Source organism: Cyprinus carpio, chromosome B22, assembly GCF_018340385.1.
Source record: "Cyprinus carpio isolate SPL01 chromosome B22, ASM1834038v1, whole genome shotgun sequence".
In the NCBI taxonomy this organism is placed as follows: domain Eukaryota; kingdom Metazoa; phylum Chordata; class Actinopteri; order Cypriniformes; family Cyprinidae; genus Cyprinus; species Cyprinus carpio.
This window is the reverse complement of record NC_056618.1, coordinates 32,622,518-32,644,019: the sequence shown is the minus strand read 5'-3', so window position 1 is coordinate 32,644,019 and position 21,502 is coordinate 32,622,518. Positions and strand designations below refer to the sequence as shown.

Here is a 21,502-nt window from a genome sequence, read left to right as displayed (position 1 = left end):
CCAAAAGATCAAGGCTAATTTGATTTCTCATGTCATGACCCCTTTAAGACATGCTTTTTGGGGGCATTAAATAATGGCGCAAATACCAGTAATTTAAGGGAAACTAATTATAGGACTATATGTAGGACTAATTGTTTGAGATGGGTTTGTGCAGGATCAAGGAGGATCATGTGATCCAGCACGGGCTGGTGGTGGACGGGGCCAGTCTGTCTCTGGCTCTGCGGGAGCATGAGAAACTCTTCATGGAGGTGTGTAAGAACTGCTCGGCGGTACTCTGCTGCAGAATGGCACCTCTCCAAAAAGCCAAGGTGGGTCACCTTACCCTTCTTGTGTTCAGGTTTCACTCTATCCCCACAAGGCCAGAGGTCACGCACACTAATATGGCTGGTCTCTGCTCAGTCGCCCCACACTGGCCTGTTGTTTACATAGCGCTGGTGTGTGTTTGGCAGGTGGTGAGACTGTTGAAGACTTCTCCTGAGAAGCCTATTACATTAGCCATTGGAGACGGAGCCAACGATGTCAGTATGATCCAGGAGGCTCACGTTGGTATTGGTAGGTGGACTCAAAGGTGTGGCTTGCTAGTCAAATGTACTGCGATCAAGTTAACCGAATAAAAAAAAAAAAAACACTCTGTACAGGAATCATGGGCAAAGAAGGAAGACAAGCTGTGAGGAACAGCGACTATGCAATCGCGAGGTTCAAGTTCCTCGCCAAACTGCTGCTTGTACATGGCCATTTCTACTACATTAGAATAGCAACCCTTGTGCAATACTTTTTCTACAAGGTACGTTGGGAGCTTTGTGTGTGGCTTCCAGGTTGAAGATTTGCATTTTATAAAACTCTGTTTTGTTTTCTTGTAGAATGTGTGCTTTATCACTCCGCAGTTTTTATACCAGTTCTTCTGTTTGTTCTCACAGCAAGTAAGTGTGTATATGTGTATATAAGTGTGCATATGTGTTCATATGGCGAATCTGTGTGACCAACTTAAACCCACTGCAAAATCTTTCACCCTCGCGTGAAATACCAACTCTCAAGGATTCCCATTGAAATTACTGGATTTCACCTGGAAAATTTAGCAAACCAATGGTAAATGTGACCTCACCTTTACAAACTTACTATTACTACTGCTTTAGTTAGTGGGGTTAGTGATTTTAACTCTAAAGCCTCAGTATTAAATTATTTTACATTTCTGTTTCCATTTATGTATTTGGCAGATGCTTTTATCCAAAATTACTTACACTGCATTTAAGCTACTTTTTTCCCCCAATGTATGTGTTCCTCAGGATCAAACCCTTGACATTGGTGTTGCTAGTGCCATGCTGTACTGTTCAATCTACAGAAAACTTTTAATCAGTCTGACTCAAAATGACCAATTGGTGGTATTGGAGAAAGGACCGAATCCATATCTAGAGACCAGAATACCACAGAGTAGGGACCACCTATGGCTCGCTCCTAGGACTTCTGTTGTTGATCATATTTTTTAAATCCAGTTACTTCAGTAGGAATCCACGGTGTTGTGAATTATGTGAGAGTGAAAAAAGTTTTGGAGCAGGTTCAAGTTGGTCAAGAGTTGACCAAGGTTTTCTGGTCTAATTTTCCAGTCTTTAGATATTTGCTGTTGCGTGTTTTTAGAAATCAACAGTAGTTGGTTAGTCTGGTAGTCTGGAGATTTGAGTTTGACCTTTGACTGTATGTGTGATCAATGTGTGATTTTTCTCAAAACCCTGTTTGATTTTAGTGTGGGTGTTTAACATGCTCTCTTGTGCTTGGCAGACTCTTTATGACAGCGTGTATCTGACGCTGTATAATATCTGCTTCACCTCTCTGCCCATACTGGTATACAGTCTGTTTGAGCAGCTGGTGCATCCACATGTTCTGCAGAGCAAACCAGCACTTTACAGGTGTTTGTCTTTTGAGGAAATTATCTTTTAAATAAAGTCAATGTTTCATCATGTCACTATTATTATTATTAGTTGTTCTATATATATATTCATTTATTTTCATTTAGTTTGTTGAAGTACTAAAATAACTAAAACTAAATTATAAACTATGTAGGCATGTTTAAAAGCAAACTAAAACTAATAAAAATGTCAAAAATACACAACAAAATTACAAAAACTTTTTAAAATAAAAATATAAACAGAAAATCACAAAATATAACAGGAAATATAAAAATAAGATGTAATACTAAATATTAACAAAAAACCTATAGTAGTTTATCAATCATACTAAAATAGCACTGTTTAGCACTTCATTTTTTTTATTTCAACATTTCTCTTCTTTAAGCTTTATTTCAATCAATTTAAACTCTTTTTAATAGTTTTAGATTACATTAAAGTTTAAGTATTGCAAAAATTTAAAATGTACCTGCACATTTTCTCTATTTGCAATTTAAACTTTAATTTCATATTAGCTGTAATGGGAATTTGAGAACCCCCCCCCCCCCCCAAATCAAATTAAGTAATATTCTTTCCCTTCTTCAGAGACATCAGTAAAAATTCCCTGTTGTCCTTCAAAACCTTTTTGTACTGGACCTTCCTGGGCTTCTGCCACGCCTTCGTCTTCTTCTTCGGCTCCTACATCCTGATGGGAGAAGACACCACACTGATGGGAAACGGACAGGTCAGCGCCAGTGTCTCTCGGCTTCACCTCGCTCTTCTGTCATTCAAGCTCATGTGTGTCTGTGGCATGACAGTTGTCTTTGATATCCTCCACACAGCATTCTGTATAGATCTCAGAGATGCTCTCTGAATTATTTAGAAAGAATCCCTTAAAGGGTCAGTTCACCAAAAATGAAAATTAGGCTGCCTTTTACTCACCCCCGAGGCATCCTAGGTGTATATGACTTTCTTCTTTCAGACGAATCCAGTCGGAGTTATATAAAATATTTTCTTTGATTTTTCAAGCTCTATCATTGCAGTCAGCGGGTGTTGCATTCCTTCAGTCCAAAAGCAGTTAAATAAAAAGCGCCCTTCCATTAAAAAACAAAAAAGTGTCTCACACGGTTCCGGGGGATGAACAAAGGCCTCCTGTAGCTACTCGTTGCTTTTTTATAAGAAAAATATCCATATTCAAAACGTAATAATCACTTTAATCTAGCTTGCGCCAACAGTTGTACACAGTAGCAGTTCCAGGAGCATGACGTATGAGGTCAACATTGTGCATGCGCCGGTGAGTCTCGTGAAAACCAACATTTGTTTACAGGATCAAAAGAACCAATGTTGAAACATGCGCGAAGCTGATCTCATACGTAATTCCCTCGGAACTGCATCCATTATCAACAGTGAGTGATTATTACTTTTTGAATATGGATTTTTTTTTTTTACAAAAACGCAGTGATTCGCTACAGGAGGCCTTTGTTCACCCCCGGAGCCGTGTGAGACACTTTTTTTTTTTTTTTTTTTTTTTTATGGAAGGGCGCTTTTTATTTAATGTCTTTTGGACTGAAGCAATGCAACACCCACTGACTGCAATGATAGAGCTTGAAAGATCAAAGACAATTTTAATATAACTCCGACTGGATTCGACTAAAAGAAGAAAGTCATATACACCTGGGAATGAGTAAAACGCAGCCTAATCTTCATTTTTGGGTGAACTAACCCTTTAAGGTAATGAATGCACTGGGTTAGACGTTAATAACTGTTATTTAGCCTTAGTGACTATTGATTTACTCCAGCTTACAGACACAAAGCATCAATCCTCCAACTAATTACATCATTTGTACCGAACTGTTGGCTTTTACTACTTATCCATATTCTCTCACTTTTTCTGCTTCTCTCTTTCTCTTTCCTGCTGTGCATGCTCTCAGATTTTGCGAGCTAACAGGCAACTGGTAAGAGTTGACTGTATTCCAGTTGATGCATGTCCCTTTTCTAATGAGCAGCTGTCTCTGTGGTTTGGTTTAGCGGCTCTGATCTCGATTTCTTTTGATACTCTGCCATCCTCAATTACGACAAGATTTGGACGTGCTCCCTCACTCGCACTTTGCATGACAGCGAATGACTTCCGACAAGCCGGAATTGCTCTCTGATATAAAGAAGTCCGGCATCGTTTATTTTGGATGAATTGAAAGCTTCTAGATATTTAGTTCACCCCATACAACATGTGAACAGTCTGATGGGCTAGTTTGAAATCTTTTCATACAGTCGTGTTTCTTTCTTGCAGATGTTTGGAAACTGGACGTTTGGCACTTTAGTATTCACTGTGATGGTTATTACGGTTACGCTGAAGGTGAGTGTTACATAAATCCAACATGCGTGCTTTTTAAATAACACGTGAGCTTCATCTGCACTGTTGTCTCCACAGCTGGCCTTAGAGACACATTTCTGGACGTGGATGAATCACTTTGTCACATGGGGCTCCATCGCCTTCTACTTCATCTTCTCCCTGTTTTATGGCAGCATCATCTGGTACTGTATTCCATGTGTTTTCCCAAAGTGCCTTCAGAAAAATTTTATTTGAACTTTGACTGAACTTTAAAGAAATCATGCTTTCCCACCACCAATCCATAGGCATTATGGATTGTCTGTTTTAGAGGAATGTGTTTTTTTTCACATTACTCAGATTTGTGGTCAGCAAATATGAGTTTTTCAGTGTCACTTTCTTAAACTATTTCCCCCAATCCTTTATATGTGGTTACAGCCTTGGAAAATTTGAAGAGTTTTCAAAATTGATGTACTTAGATAAGTAAATTACAATTTATAGTACAATATATAATAATAATTTTAATAAAAATAATAGTGACATCTACAAATTTCCCTTCAAATTAATTTGCAAATAAAAAAAACTAAAATATACAGTATAAGTGGTAGTGCTCACTAGGGGTTGCACAGACTAATCGATTAGTCAACTAGTCTACTTCAATGCTCTGCCATGACGCTTTAAGCCTCATGTCGACTAGTCGCTGGTCCTATAGAGGGCGCAACAGGATAATAAATCTTTGAAGCACTTCCACACTAACGCTGTTTCCAAACAGTTAAAATTACAAATAAATACATAATCTGAAAGGCTCCACAAGTCATGTGTGATTATATTACTGGATGCTCGAAATTAAGTGGGAGAATGCATTTTAAACTGCTTATTGTACAGGTAAGTTAATCGCTGTTCTAATCTAATGTGCTGCTGCACTGTAACGCACACACATAGGCTACAGACAGTAGCTCATACATCATGCACTGATCTCGCGCACACAGAATCATTCAGTGTGGAAATGTACTGTCAACACTGGTCTGTGATTTCTCAATAAAATAGCTTAGAAACTGAAAAGTTCAAGCATATATTTCTTAATAACTAAATCCCACAGCTTCACTACTAGTAGAGAGATGCTGCCATGTAGAATTAATTCACACACGCAATCGCTCTCACTTATGCGTTCATATGAATCTAATCTTTACTGTGCTACTTTATCTGTAACGTTATCTGATTTAGAACGAGCAGAAATCTGTGAGAAGTATAACGACCCAAAGACAAAAAAACTGATAAAAATGAGCTGTTACAGGAGCAATAACCATGTGGGCAGTGCAGTGTCATATGCCAGAGCTGTGCACAATGTGTTTTTTTACAGCTCCAGGCTTGTTCGTTAATGACGTCATCAGTGACTAGTCAACTTCGACTCGACTTTCATCACATAAAAGTCGACTTTAAAAAATCAGAAGTCAATCAACCCCTAGTGCACACTACACAAATCTATGGAAGCCCATTGAATAAAAAATAAAATAAAGTTAATTGCGACTTTTTATCTCACAATTCTGACATTTTTTCTTAGAATTGCTAGTTCATATCTTGCAATTCTGACTTTATAACATGCAATTGCAAGTTATACAGTCAAAATTGTTATAAAGTCAGAATTGCGAGATATGAACTAGCAATTCTAAGAAAAAATGTCAGAATTGTGAGATAAAAAGTCGCAATTACCTTGTTTTATTTTTTTATTTAGTGGCGGAAATGGGCTTCCATACAAATCCCCTCAATATTTAGCTTTTTTTTTTTTGCATTTTATGTGTTTATTTTAGAAGATGTAATTTACATTGTAAATCGTGAACGAGCTTAAAAATTAGACGGGTTCTGAATTTTCCGTTGAACAGTTTTATTATTACCGCATCAGCACTATGAATCAATGACCTGAACAGGTATTGTTGTACAGATGTTTTTAATTTTAAAAACATTAGACGCAGCACAGTACCATGGGTAAAGAGTGCATGGTCTTGAGATGTATTTAACTGTGTAACTTGACACGCCATTTAAAAATCATGCCATTAATGCATGAGATTCTGACATTTTTGTAGTCATACTCTAAAATTTTGTATCTGCTGGAAGTGATGTTTTTTTTTCTTCAAATCCTTGTCCAGCAATCAAGCATGACACTGCTTAAAATGATTGTGATAAATTGTCAAAATGCATGTTTTTCTCTGTCCTGTGTGAGAAAGTGGAAGTTGAGAACAATATCTAAATTGGTTATTTTCCTTTCTAAATAGTTTGCATAGTATTGTCGACTTGCTGGTGTTAACAGTTTGCTCTTTCTGGTCTCACATGTCCAGTAGCGATGCCTCTGGAATAAATTCAAGATGCTGTGCTCAATATCTGGCTCTGGCTCTGAAACAGTTGCCCATTTTCTCATTAGTTAGATATTTGACAGCATTATCAAACGCTTGTTGATTTCAACTAATTGAAGTTTTCCCCCTCCGTTAGGCCATTTCTTCACACGCAGGACATGTACTTCGTCTTTGTTCAGCTGCTGTCCAGCGGCTCGGCCTGGTTTGCCATCATGATCATCGTCATCGCCTGCCTGTTTCCAGATGTCATCAAGAAAGTCTTCTACAGGCACCTGCAGCCGACCAGCACGCAGAAATCTCAGGTGAGCTCGAGCTCTGATTGAGATGGAGTGAGAGTTTGTGTGTCACGTGCGTAATTGTGCTGGATTTATGCTTTCAAAGATGACACTGATGAAGTGATACAGCATGTGCCTCACGTCACCGCATGACTTCTCACCAGCAGCTCACCTTCACTTAAACTCACTCACAAACTCACTCAGAGGTATCATCCGACAGCGCCGCATCACTACAGCACCAGCGTTCATCGCAACATTAAACATCTACTGCAGCGTACACTTATTACATCTCGAAATGCAGTGCATCTTGTCTGGTTGAATTATGAGATCAGATAATGGCAGGATGTAGCTTCATGATGGCTTGCTTATCTTAATGGTCACTTCCTGTTAATAGGTATTTGTGTGAGTATTTTGAAAATAGTCCTGACTGGCAGGGTGTTAAAAGTTCCTCATTTAAGTGACATCATTAAATTTCTCATTTGAGTAAGATTACTATTGCCACAGTACTAAACTTTTCAGTAGTTTACACCAATAACACTGATATTTCATGATTCTCTAATTTTCAGTAGGGCACCTCTATTTAAAAAGTTCAAGATTCACAGTTAATTAAAACAATGGTTTCAATAGTGGCTTGATGGTGTTTTGTTAAAAAGTCAGCACAAATTTTCTAGAAACGTCTCAACATCTTTGTTTTGGCCAGGTTTTTAGGGGCGTTTACCTGACACTGCTTCGAACTTTTGCAGTTTGGCTGTTCATTAGGGCTTTCGCACCAGAGGAACCTTTCCATAGTTCCTAGAACTATTGGCGGAAGTTCCCGCTTTTTGGTGTGTTCGAATGTATTTCGTTCTAGGACCTCCAGTTGGGGGAACTAAATTAGCTTCCTAGTTCCTAGAAGTGATAAAAAACCCCTAAAGGAAACTACCAGTGACATAAGTGTATGCAGATTGGCCAAATGCATACGAAACACCAGCTACCGGCATTTTTAAAAAGCCCTGTAAAAATATTTACTCCACAGACATGGAAAACAGCAATAAACGGTATTTACCTGTTGGTTTTAGTGTTATGTTCTTTTCTCAGCCTTGATGATGTAACACTGCAAGTTGTGATAGGAGATTTAGTTAGATTTTAACGCTCTTTTAATCGTGTTAATTGTGCGTTTACATTCCATGTCTGTTATCACGAAACCTACGACACACAACAAAAACAGCTCCGAACACGGCACTCTCCATTCACCGGTTGCTGATGTTTGAGATGTAATGTTAAGTTAAATGCCGCGAATAAAGCCATGACTGTCGGCTGCTTCAGAGTTCCTGCTGCCGGTGCGAATGCAACCAGGAAAACAGCCTGAGGGAGAAATCAGTTCTCAAGGAACGACCCTGCTGACTAGTTCCTAGAACTACATGGTGCGAAAGCCCCTATTTATAGGGTGACCAAATGTGCCATTTTCCCAGGACACGTCCTGGCCAGGATTTCTATATTGGCTAAAATATCCACGTTTTGGCTTTGTTTGTGCTGCGTAGACCAATTGTTGTATGACAAAGTACCGTGATGTCATACACCGATCGGTATGCTCAGTGCTGCTTCAAGTCGAACACTATGCACATGTATTTGCATCTCTTTGACCGTTCTCTAAAGATCCCACCTTCTCACGCACCACGATTGGTCGATTATGTACAATGTCTGCATGTTATTGGTCAAACGATCATTACCTTCATTAAGTATGAAAACAGGGAACCAAAGCCAAAACCTGGATATCTTAGGCAATATAGAAATCCTGGCCAGGACATGTCCTAGAAAAATGGCACGTTTGATCACCCTACTACGGTATTTATAGAACGCAAACTTTTGAAAACAGGTTTTAAAAGTGCATGTTTTTGAAAAGAAACCAGTAGCATCTCTGTGTAAAAAAAAAAAACAAAAAAAAAAAACATGAATTTTGAAAAAAAATTTGACATTGTGCATTTTACATGTTCAGTCTATAGGTATGTGAGCAGGCGTGAAGGTTTATTTACAAAGTGACATCGTCATCTAATGGCCTGGCATTAATAATACAGGATTTTTTATTGTTTTCGCAGATCCATGTGAAACGGGGATTTGCGTCTGTACGCAAAACTTTTTCCGAAAGTTCAAAGGAAAAACTTCAGTTTTTAGTACATTGTTGTCATGTAAACATACCATTTGTTAGAAAGTATGCTACACCCATTTTTTTTTTTTTTTTTTCAAAAATGAAAAGTAGAGAGAATTGCTAAGTTGGCGGAAGATAAAAAAAAAAGTGATACAGTAAGCAATATCTGGTTTTGTACTAACTGAGAGAGATGAGCCTAAATTAAGACAATAAGACTATATACGAATTAAGCTGATATATTAAGCCAAATATCACATTTTTACTATCTTATCACGTTTTTTAGGGTTTATTTTTGTGCCTTTATTTGGATAGGATAATTCAAGGTGTGGCAAAAAAGTAGGAGAATGATGAGCTGGGATTCGAACACAAGGCTGTCAACTCCAGCCTCTTTCAAAATCTTTACTCACATCGAAGCTTTTTTCTCAGGGAAATTAAAACGCTTATTTTCTTCATTTTGTACACTTTTAATCTGTATATTCCCATTTATTTCTACATGCCTAAGTGAGTCAGTAACTGAAGTTGCTGCAGTACGGTTCTGTGGCGTCAGCACATGCTGCCCTGCGGATGACACCCGATAGTTTCGAAGTGCTTTCTCTCTGCGTCTGCTGCTTGTTTCCCGTCTCCTGTCTCTGTCATTTCTGAATGTGTGTGGTGAGTGGGTTTTGGTGTACAGTGTGTTGAACTGCTCATGTGACTTTTCCTCCTCTTTACTCACTCTCTGTGTGTTCTGTAGATGTACACCAACTGTGTGGCTATAGGTGATGACTTCATCGCACTTCAGCCTCTGTCCAGAGCCAAGAATCAGCTGGGCAAGATTAGGTAGAGTAGGAGAGACACCCTCACACTGCATGCGGAGGAAAAACTAACAGAGGGGGAGGAGTGAAATAAGCAACTCGCGTGCTTTAACAGTTTACCTGCATGCGTAACCCATACCTGCAAGTGCATGATTGTGTAGGTTAGATTTAAAGCAAACGTGGCTGTTTGGAGATGCGTCCTCGTTCAGCATGAGCTTGAGCTCACAGCCCCATTGATATATGCTTTTTGTATTGTTTGGAAGCTTTCTAATGAGTTTTTTTTTTTTTTTTTTCTGAAAACTGTTTACCCGGACTGCATGTTCCCAAAACGATTGTTTTAAGCCTCTACCAACGAGCAGAGAAAATGATCTCCAGTCCAGCTCCAGCGGGACATCAGTAAAAAATGCTTACTTAAAATCTAAATTTAACTTTGTTGAAATTCAGCAAATAAAATCTACAAATGTTCTATGGGTTGGTGTTGGGCGATATATTCGATTTTATTATCGTCTTCTCATCAGCCTATGAAATCGCCAAAACACGATATTATCGTGCTAATTTCTTTATTTGCTTTTTTTTTTCGCTGGAGAGTGAACCAGCTTAAGCATAAGGCTAAAACTGAATTTGTATTTAACATGATAACAGTTTAATAGAAACATTGTAAGTTATTAATCATAAGGCTTACATTTCCTCAGTTATTCAAATAGCAGCTACAGAAAACGAGCAAAGAACACTTATATTACCAAAGAACATCATAACCGACTTCAGTCTAGTGTAAGTATTCTACACTTCACAAATTACTCCCGTTATAATTAGTGAAGCCGTCTACACTGTATGATGAATACATGTCTTATGCTTAGATTTAAGCATTTACTCTTTGTTGTTTATCAGAGAATTTGCGAGTCAGAATTCAAGTCAGCATGCGCTGAACAACAAAACTCTGGTGTTTCAGCGATGACTCATCTGAGTGCCTCTGATTGGCTTTTGCATTAAGCCCATTAGGCATAAGCCCAACAAAATTGTGTTTGATTGGTTATAACTTGCAACACATAAGCCAGAATATTAATTGGATAGTATTACTAACCTGATAATAATAATTGTAGTAATAATAATAATAATAATCATCTTGCTATCGTCAAAGGCATCAGCCACAGGCAATATCTCAGACTATCGTTAATACACAATTCTATCGTCTATCGGTGCAACCCAACTGTGGATTATTATTTTTTTTTTTACCTCTTCTGCTTGGTTCCAAGACCTAGTGACCTGTCTTCATGACTGCTTCCTGTTCTACCTTCGAAGGCAGCATCTGAACCGAAATGTTATTTTAGAATTCTTTATCCAACTGTTGACCTCCGTGTGTTTGGTTTAAAAGCCACAAGCTGCCAACATGTTGATATTATGTCAACCATTGTGAGTTCAAGAAAGATTCCAGTATTCATTACATTCATTTCTGCTCTATTTAGAAATACGAATGTCACTGTTTTGCGATGAGGCCTCATGTTTGTATTATTTGGTTTGGTTATTTTAAAGCGTTAAAGTTTGTTTAATGTTACAGTTGAATTTGTGAAGTCATTTTTGAAAGCAGTTGCCTGATGGACTTCCAGTGATGTCGAGAAAATCCTTGTGTGAATTTTACGTCATGTTAAAGTTTGGCGAGCTTAGTTGCACAAATTTGCAGCAACCAACCAATACCAAGTGTCTTGGTTCGACAGTGACCTTTGTTTTATAAGAAATTCTTAATTTGGAAACAAAGCAAAACCAAACGTTCAAATTGGATGAGGCGCACTCATTCTGGTGGTGTCTACTCAACTATTTTTGTATAACACTACACTAAAATAATACAAAATGATTCATTAATAATAGGCAGTTTGACAAGCAGTTCATTAGGGTTGGTTTGAATTGCTTTAGATGTTCATTTTAACGCCCATAGCCTTCACCGGTTTTTTCTTTCTTCACATTCGTTCCCACTTATTGTCACCTGTGAAATTTTGCAGAGCAATGGTAAATGTGATATCACATTAAATATACATAGCACACACAAATGTCAGGTAAAATAATAAATTATAACTTATATATGTATATCAATATCTATTAGATATATTTATATTATATATACATTGCTTGGAGGAATTAACTTGCTCTGCAAAAGATAAGTGATGCTGCCTTAATCTGGCCAAACGTTTCTAAAGCTTTTTGGAACAGACTTCACATCAGGATAGTGTCCAAGATGCCTTCGAATGCTGTCTACATAGGCAGCTCACTAGGTTTTGGAACAGAGCCTTCAAGTTCAGAAGAGTGTTTTCTCACAGTGGACATGGGACAGTTTCATGCTCGTTCACCTTTCTTTTGTTTTCATCCATTTGGGAGACTGACCGCGCTGTTTTGTCCTTCCAGATGGAAGCGGATAAGGTTTCAGTCAGCTCAGAATATGACACTGCTGAAATCGGGAGCAGAGGGGAGGACAATCGGCCACTGATCGCTGCTTTTCCTCCACCTCTGGTGCAGCCCTACCCTTCCCCTAGGTAGTACTCTACCCCCATCAGGCCTCCGTCTGTGTGTGTACAGTATGTGACCACCATGACCCAGTCATCCTGTCATGTGACCCTAGCTCTTCCTGTGATGTAACCAGGAGCGAGGGCTGCTCTGAGTGGCATGAGTCTAAGATCTTTGTCTGATCTATTCGCTTGAGACTGCTGGTCTAATCTAATCTCCGCCTCAAGTGCCTTAAATGTCTGCATGTCTTAATCATCTTTATTTATTGGTTTTTTTTTTTTTTCCTTTTTTTTCTGAATCAGTTGTGTTTGTATTTAATTTGACAAACATTTGTTTTTATTTTATCAACCTTATTAATCATTAATCGAATGATGCTGGGCTGCAAACTAACACTAATTTTGAAAATCAGTTGATCTGTTGATTATTTCTTCGATTAATCGGATGAAAATCCAAACCTAATTAACATTTTAAATGTATTATTAAAAATTCTGTGTTCTCCACTATTTTCCAGATGTGGTTTGTCCATGGAAATGTACTACTCGCTATTATAAAGCACAATGAGTGGTGATATTTTCTGTGCACAGCACACAGACCTGAAAAGTCAGTCATCAAATTTGCTGGTTATTTTTGTTTTCAGTTTTATCGATTAGTTGTTGCAGCCCTAATGAATTGACACACATTTTGGACACCAAACAAAATTGCCAATTGTTAGCCCACATGTTTTTGGTTCACAGCCGCAAGATGATGTTATTATGTCAATCATTATGAGTTCAGGAGAGACTTCTTTATTCAGTACTCGGAGTACTCACTTGTACTCACTGTGTATTACTCACTAAACAATTTTTTTTGGAAATTTATTAAAATTTTCACACTAGAACTTTTACTGAAAACCAAAGTTTGATCTGTTTGGAAAACAGTCTTCCTAATTCAGGTGTGTACCGTTCAGTTAAACTCCGGTTGAGCCTCAGAACTCAACAGTGTGCTTCATTAAATGAGTTCTTGAACAGTTATTCATGTGACTCTCTTACCTCTACAGATATTGAACCGGTAAATGTGATTTATTAATAGCTAGCACATTTATTTGTAACTGAGATGAAATGACAGCAGCATCATTTGTCATTTGGCGGTTAGTCATAGCTTCCAGCAATTACTGCACAGGTTCTTCTTTTGATTAGAACTGCACTTTCGCTTGAACTGCCTCTTTATTTACAGTTACAGGACATGGTTGAAGTCGTGCAGCATTTAATCTTTCCGCAAGTTCCTGCAAATATTGATTTTTTTTTTTTTTTTTTTTAGCAGAACTGCCGAGGTCCATGTAGTAATAGCTAAATCTTTAACCCAGAGATTCAGGTTAACAAGAAACATCATAGAAAAATGGACTGTATTTCTGTGGTCACCGAATGTGTTGGAGATTGTCTGTCATTATAGTCGTGGATTCTAGTTGGACAATTGTCAAGCATCTTTTATTGTAGATGTAGAGCAAAGTGTACATGAACCTAAAGTAATGCATCAGTCAACAAACACATTTGTTTCAAGACTGTGTAGCAATTCTGCAAGGCATGCTGAAGTGAGTCCGGAGGGATTTAATGTTAATATTGGTAGTTTGCATAATGCCTAGTCAGGTTGCCTGAGAGAGATCAAAGAATTGACTTCCTCAGTTCTGGCTGCATGCACTCTTTTTCCTCTTTGGTTGGTTTTGAGAGCATCTGATTGGGAATCTGATTTGAATAAAGCCGTCTTGGAGCACTCAGGCTGTAATTTAACATGCAGGTCTTTAGCGTCATCTTAGTAATTGAGTATTGAGTTAAAGAGAACTGTAATTTCTGTTGAGGCCAAGGATGTCTGTGGTTCTGTTGAGATGGCGTCATTCATTGTCTCATTTCAGACCTCTCATCTTTTAGATGTAAAATAATGCAATGCATTTATGATTTGAGTTCAGTGTTCAAGCTATGTCTTTCATTATTGGTATGACCAGATGCCCCGTATTTGAGGCTTTGCTCTGGTGTTACTTAAATACTCCCTTTTCTCAAATTGGGTACAAATTGGTGTACTATTACTTTTTTGTTTGTTTGTTTAAAGCAATAGACACAAATATATGGAAGCTTGTTTCTGCCACTGAATTAAAAAAGGTAGTTGCAACTTTTAATCACACAATTCTGACTTTTTCTTTTTTTTTTCAGAATTGTGGGTTTACGTCTTCCTTCGGGTTTCAAGCCCAATTTTGTGCCCTTTTTGTGGATGTGCTGTTGTAAAATGCAGGACAATTTCTGCATTTTAAAGTTGAATGTGTAAAGAGTATCCAGTATGACAAAATATTAAGGCATCTAGTCATTTCCCATTACGGACATCAAATCAGTGAAGATATGTTTGTTGGGAACCATTTGGTTTCATCTCTTTCATGTTGTGGTTGACCTCTCTTTTTCTTTTTCCAGTTTACTGAGGCCGACCAGGGAATCGGATGCGTGGACTCCATGTGCTGTTACTCAGAGGGGCAAAACTCCTGCTCACGGCTGGGCCGGCTGGTGGAGCGAATGATGGGCCGTTGCGACCCCGCTCGAGCCACCAGGTGCGACCTCTCTCTCTCTAGCCTCTGCTGTAAGCACATCTCTTACAAGCTGGAGCACGACGAGCCCGCGGCCTTGGGCGAGTGAGGGCCGCCAGCGCACTCAAAGCATTCCCTAATGATTACAGTGTAGAATTTAAGACAGAAACGGGTGCATTCATTTGCCTTTAATGTAACAAAGATTAGCTAGAAGTTGAAGCGAGCTTCATTGCCTGGGATGCTCCAGGTATGTACATATACAAGGAAACGTAGAAAAGTTACTTTGAGTCTGCCCTTCCAACCTGTTGTCTTTCGTCTTTCCTCGTCTTCACCTTCTTTCGAGGTGCGTCCTTCTTTACTGGTGTCGCTTTCGTGTCTTATCTCTGTGGCAGATAAATGTTCTCTGCTGAAGATCTAGTGCCTCCATACGAGTCCATAATCGTCGAAGCTGTCTCGTCATCCTTGTCTCACATATCACATCCAGTTATTAGCAAGGCTAATATTTGTAGCGCCAATTTATGCAAGTATTTGCTCGTCGAATGTTGGACTATATGACTTGATCCATGGAACATCCTGTCATTACGTGTTCTGAGATGTTGCATCCCTGTTCAAGTGTTTGAATCTGCGTCGTAGTCTTTGCCTTGCGTGTGTGCCTCTCCGTGGAGGGGTTTGTGATGGCATGCGAACGTAATGCACTCCTAAGCCTCAGCTTTTCACGTAATCGTTTTGACTGTCTGTATCCGCACTTTGGGAAGCAGGGCAGTTCTGAAACTACTCTGCAGTAGTGAGATGAGTAAAGGAGACCTGGTCTTGCTAAATATAAGATTCCTGTTCCAGTATAACGGCTAGAACACTGCCATCGAAGGCTACTAGAGGAGACCTCTGCTCTGGCAAAAAGAAAAACTCAACAAGGGACCACATAGTGATTGCGTGACACTGCTACCTGTAGTCTCCGAGAGGATTCTTGTTGTTTTTGTTCATCTTTTTTTGTTATGTTAAACTTGAAGCCTTACGGAAGTCAAATCAATCTGTAATTGCATGACAGCAGTGTTTCATATTTAGTGTGTTAAGTGGTGGACAAATGCCAGAGTGTGTGCGTCCTCCTAGAGTATTACTAGGCACTTTACTACGCTTCATCGCTGTTCGTTTACCATTTTCGTGTGTCTCAAATGAAGCATCTAAACGATTATATGTTGTTGCATTCATCAGTGATCTGTACTGCTTATCTTCCATATGTCTTCAGATCAGTGGTTCTCAGCTGGTGGGTCATGGGCCAAAAATGAGTCACACATTGCTATGTTTAAATTTAAAACAAAAAAAGGGGGGGGTCAAAAGATCCTCATATCTTGATCCTATATTAGAACCAGTGAATTTGTGAGCAGCATTCCTACATACAGGCAACCTAAGTTTGTGTCCCGGCTCGTAATCCACATCTTGCTTTCTCTCCCACTTTGTTTCCTACCAATTCCCTATTCAGTCGTGCTGCATTAAATGGCAAAAATGTATAATAATAATAATAATAATAATAATTAAAATAAAGCTGCAAGTAGCATTTAAGGAGCCAAGCACAGAAGGAACAATGACCACAACAGTGAGTAGTCAAAAAATACAATAAATAAAATCAAGATATACCGTCACTAGTAATATGATTTAATTGCTTATCACTTTTGACCAATAGGTGGCACTGTTATCTACTTCTGTTGTTGTCAGTGTGCGGTGACGATGACACACAAAAAGTTTGGTGTGAATATGCCAAAGTTGCAGCCTCAGAAGCAGCTTGGCGTCAAGCTAACAATCATTTATGCAATATTCGAGAACTATTTGGTCTATCAAAAAGCGTTTGATAACTTTTTGACCGGCGTGGTAGGAAATCAGTTTCAGATAAAAATCATGGCAAAAGTTTAGGAAGAGTTAGAACAAGTAGGTTTTCAAAGAAATTCGAATTTGCAGATTGCAAGGATGACCAAATATGGCATAAATGGTATCGATGCTCTTGGGATGATCCAAGGAAGATATCAAGACCATTGTCATTAAAGTAGGCTAAATTAATAAAATTTTTTTTAAAAAAAGCTATTTTATGCTATGATATTTTGGTCCTGTTGACACATACCAAGTTTTGTGACGATACACTAATGCGTTCATTTAAAAAAAATATTAATAAATAGCACTTTTTCATGACCAGTAGGTGGTGCTATGCCAAAACACTGCATGTAGCCTCAGGTCATGCTTATATAGTGACATGTACCAAGTTTTATATGAATATGGAAAAATCTCAATTTGGCGTGATCTTCGTCAAATTTGTGCACGTTATTTGAGAACGATTTGGGTTTTTTTCATCAAAAAAGCTTTTAATAACTTTTTGCCAGCATGATCTAAGCCAATTTTGGTGAAAATCAGACAGACTAGGATGAGTTCGAAAAAGTCGTTTTTTCGAATAGTTCTAAATTGAAAAATAGATCTTGACCTCTAGAAATTAAAATTTTTATGTCCATTCGAGTCAACATGAGCCAATGAATAAGAGGCAAAAATAATTTTGCATCGGTTCAAAAGTTATTAGCATTCACCATAGCATGTTTATGCTATAAACTGTTTATGTTGAGACTGTCCTCTATCAGTGCCAAATTTCAAAACTTTTTTTTTTCTATGGGCTGCTATAGGCTTGAGCGGAAGAAGAAAACTAACAGATACAATAGGTGTCACCGTACCTTCAGTGCTTGGCCCCTAATAAAACACAAATACATCTTTTGTTGTTGAAGTCAAAGTCTGTGTGTCCCATCACACTTTACATTGGTTTGGCACAAAATCATCTGTTGCTTGGTAGAATGAAGTCACCTTAGGCAACATGCCCACATCCTCAGAAACAAGCAATTTGTTAGTGTTTCTTTCACCTTTCTCATTTTTTTATGTACTTTGGGATGATTTTGGTACTTGATACACTGGGTCATCACACTTGATGGGTCCTAAAGCAAAACCAGCTGAGAACCACTACTTTAGATAATAAAGGAGATTGTTACTATTGTATAAGGCCAGTATGCCGCATATACATATATTTAACTATATAAATGCAAATACACGTTCTGATTTCAACTTTTTACCTCCTCAAGGTCTTAAAACGGTTGTCTTCATCTGCAAAACATGACGATGGTACATTTACATTTGCCCTCTACCAGTCCTTTCTATCCAAAGATAATCGCATTACTGTAGCTATCAGTGTATTCTTTATCTTATATAGCATGGATCTATTTATAATATGGCTGTGCTTCAGAGGGATTAGTACACTGAAGGAAGACAATGCCCTCTGGTGTTCAAGAGTAGCAGGTCTGGCGTTTAAGGACTATAGCTTTGGAACGGCTCCGATCCTCAATGGCTGCTTAATTCCACTCTATTTACAAATATAATATACATTTTATAGTGAACCTATATACACATATTTTTCTACAAACAATAGATTTACGTTATGTATATTTACTTATATATTATAAATTATCTTTCATATATAGGTACCATACCCAACATATTCTGGCTATGAAAAGGTTTATACTTTCATAAGAATGTAGTCTATGTGAATGTCGAGGCTGTGGAAGGATGTTGTGTTTATATTTGTTTATTATGGTCTTTTAACCATCCACATTAACCCATCTTGTACTAACATGCAACTCATCCATTTCTCCATTTGCTGGGACTCTGACTGTTTCTTGCTGATCTTCATGCACAAAGAGTTCATTAGTTAAAGAGATTTATAAGAAGGGATGCACAGATAAATGAACACTCTTGTAAAAAAAAAAAAAAAAAAAAAAAAAAAAAATAGTATACTGGATTTTTGGGAATATACTCTGGTAACCCAGTAATTAATAACCAATCGCAAGACATTTTACATTATGGAACTTTACAAGATTGAAATCAAGAGCTAAAATTAGACATTCCTCATCTTCAAAACACAAAAGAAGATATTCAGACTGCAGAGATTTTTCCTTCCATTAAAAGACCAAAACTTTGGCTCTTCGAAAGGAGCTTAACCGTGCTTGTGCCATCTATGAGGAAAAAAACCTCATTGATTCTCGCTCATTAAGCAAGCATGTTTAAGCTTCTGTTTACCATATTTGATATACTTGATGTGTCTCTTGGTCAGTTACTTTTTATGCAATGTTCTTTAACTATTTTGGTGTAAAGGACTTTGAATGGAAGGAGCGAATTCTTTAATAAAACATCTTTGTGTTTCGAAGATGAATGGGTTTGGAAGAACATAAGGGGAGAGTAATTAATGACAGAATTTTAATTTCTAGGTGAACTATCCCTTAAAGGATATTTTATCAAATATAGTAAGACATAATGGCCAATAGTAATTTATTTTTCATAAATTCACACGGTTTTATCTGCAAAACAGTCGTTGACCAATTTGTCATGTTTTTTAATGGTTGATGCATGGATATAGTCATAATACCAGTTAAAGATTTACATAAGTTGTTTTACACAATATATACTTAAATTAAAAAATTCTAAATAGAATAACAGTTTATTACTTTTATAACCTGTTTGAATTGGGGGGGAAAATAGATTGATATTTATCAAAATGATAGCACTAAAGACTGAAACATTGTGCATCCCTAGTATTCAGGTCGTGCACTGGTCATGAATGTCCCTCTCTGCGCCTGTATACAGTAGCTTTGAATTGAAATCTCCAAACTGTCCACACTGTCCCCCTCACTGTTCGCACTTTCCTTGATCCTTCCAGATCTTCGAGCGACTCAGACACCTTCTTCTCCAACGACCGGAGCATCCTGACGCTCTCACCCATGGAGGTCTCTCATTGTTAATGCACCAGCCCAAAAAGGATCAGCTCGTATAGTTCGGAGACACCTGCCCTTTTACCCCGTCCCATGCCCTTGTCCAGTCACCAGCCAGACTGTCACACTTTAAAAGCTCTTGAGTATCACATCATATGTGATCAGCAACAAGGGACAGCCAGTTGCTCCTACAAAAACCAAAGGATTTGTGTGTTTTGAGTTTCTGCTGCTAGTAAACCCACGGAACTGTCCGCAAAGGGCCGCCGTCTTTCCTGAGGAAAACGAGGGGGTCTGTTTGAAGCCATAATTCCCTCTTTTAATTGCCTGATTTTCAAGGTATTAAATGTGAGCGCCGTGTAGCGCTAGCTCACAAACCTCTAGACTCCTACCCTACGATGCCTACCTGTACACCCAGCCTGAGTTGTGGTTCGTACAGACTTTCATGATGCAAGAATGTCACGATGGAGTCCTTGATGGAAAACTATCATATCATCCATGAACTCGATCACTTTATCCTCCATCAGTCATGTGCCTGCATATTATTTCTCGTTTCCTCTGTCTCACACATGCTATGTTGTTATCTCTAACCATTGTCACCAGTTAATTTATCATTATCGTGTTCCTTGTTTTTCTGCTTGTGTTGCTAACCACTCGTCAAAGCGGTATGATGTTTTAATTTTTTTTTTCTTTTTCATTTGAGTGTGTATGCGTGTGTGTATTTAATCACGTAGGAGTGCATAGCCGAAGGAAAAGGTATGAAGTTCATCCCACATGTGCCGTGGTTTATTGTAAGGCCAGAGCATTGAGACAACCGTTTTAAACTTGCTTAAATCAACTATATTGAAATTTATGATATCAGACTGCATGCTGCACTTGGGTCAATCTGTCTCAATAACCCTGTAACAGAGGCCTAAGTCAACTGGACCTAAATGCTCCCGATTTGAGGAGTCTAGTCTTGGGAATTGTCTTTATTTTTGCTGCAAAGGCTGTGACGCCCTGGATCTCACAGGTATCGGCTGAAATCTGGTGCCGTGACCCGGGTGGCAATTGGGAGTCTTCTCTCTAAACTTTATTTGTATTTCACTTTTTCCATGTCAATGTTCAAACCCAGAATGACTCCTGAGTCCTGACCGCTGATCATTACTATTTCAGATCTTGTGTTGAAATCCAATGGCAGAAGTGTTTTGCTATATAATGTATTTTCTTGAATTATATAGCAATGCAGTATGCCGCTTGTTACTCAGAGACATTAGCAATAAGACTCAATCTAGACTGGAAATACCTGATCTAGCTGTGATGTCAGTCATCCATGTTGCAGTTTCATCTTTTTTGTGTAAACATATGTTCTTCTAACTGTACTCTCCTTACAGTGAACATGTTTAATTGCCGATGTTTATGAAAGTTCTATTTACAGAATAAATACCTTTATAAAATCCAGTGTTTTATTATGATTATTAGTATTCCACATTTCAGTTTTTGTACAGGTTTACCATGCAGAAGACTTGCTTTTACAAAATGGTCTGTGTGTGTAAATATAAAATACTATTTCAGTGTTTCTACTTTCAAATTTCATGTTTAATTCAATGTGTTACTTGCCATTAACTTTGAAACTGAACTCCAAAGTAAACCCCACACACTTTTTTTCCCCTAGTATAATTGTAAACTATATTAACCAGTGGCAGAAGTAATGGTGTGTGTTCAGCACTAATGGTCTTGTGGGCATCGCACCAACATATAACACCATTGCACTTCGGGAGTCCCGGTTCGCGGGCCTTTCCCGATCCAATCCCCTATAATCTCTCTCTCACCCACTTCACTTCCTGCCTCATATTCTGTCCTATTCTAATAACAAGGCAAAAACACCAAAAATAAATAAAAAAAAGCTAATATTTGCATCACATTATCAATCTAGATTGATCGTACGATTCAATAAGCTCC

The 21,502-nt window shown here is 38.2% G+C and overlaps 1 protein-coding gene across 6 annotated transcripts in view; it reads left to right on the top strand.

The window, feature by feature from the left end:
* The window catches only part of LOC109047814 (phospholipid-transporting ATPase IF-like), a 45,703-nt gene extending 24,706 nt beyond the window's left edge, over positions 1-20,997 (top strand). Inside the window, exons 20-32 of one of the 6 annotated variants that reach the window (XM_042749648.1) lie at positions 155-308; positions 450-552; positions 639-784; positions 861-920; positions 1,774-1,901; positions 2,484-2,622; positions 3,809-3,832; positions 4,165-4,230; positions 4,306-4,409; positions 6,688-6,853; positions 12,140-12,267; positions 14,671-14,804; positions 19,513-20,997. In XM_042749648.1, coding sequence (XP_042605582.1) covers positions 155-308; positions 450-552; positions 639-784; positions 861-920; positions 1,774-1,901; positions 2,484-2,622; positions 3,809-3,832; positions 4,165-4,230; positions 4,306-4,409; positions 6,688-6,853; positions 12,140-12,267; positions 14,671-14,773 — 1,321 coding nt within the window. In that variant the 3' untranslated portion in view covers positions 14,774-14,804; positions 19,513-20,997. Of the gene's footprint in view, positions 1-154; positions 309-449; positions 553-638; positions 785-860; positions 921-1,773; positions 1,902-2,483; positions 2,623-3,808; positions 3,833-4,164; positions 4,231-4,305; positions 4,410-6,687; positions 6,854-9,684; positions 9,771-12,139; positions 12,268-14,670; positions 14,805-19,512 lie in introns of those variants that run through there. The other 5 variants (XM_042749650.1, XM_042749651.1, XM_019065479.2 and 2 more) reach the window with 5 other exon arrangements.
* Positions 20,998-21,502: the final 505 nt, after the last annotated feature.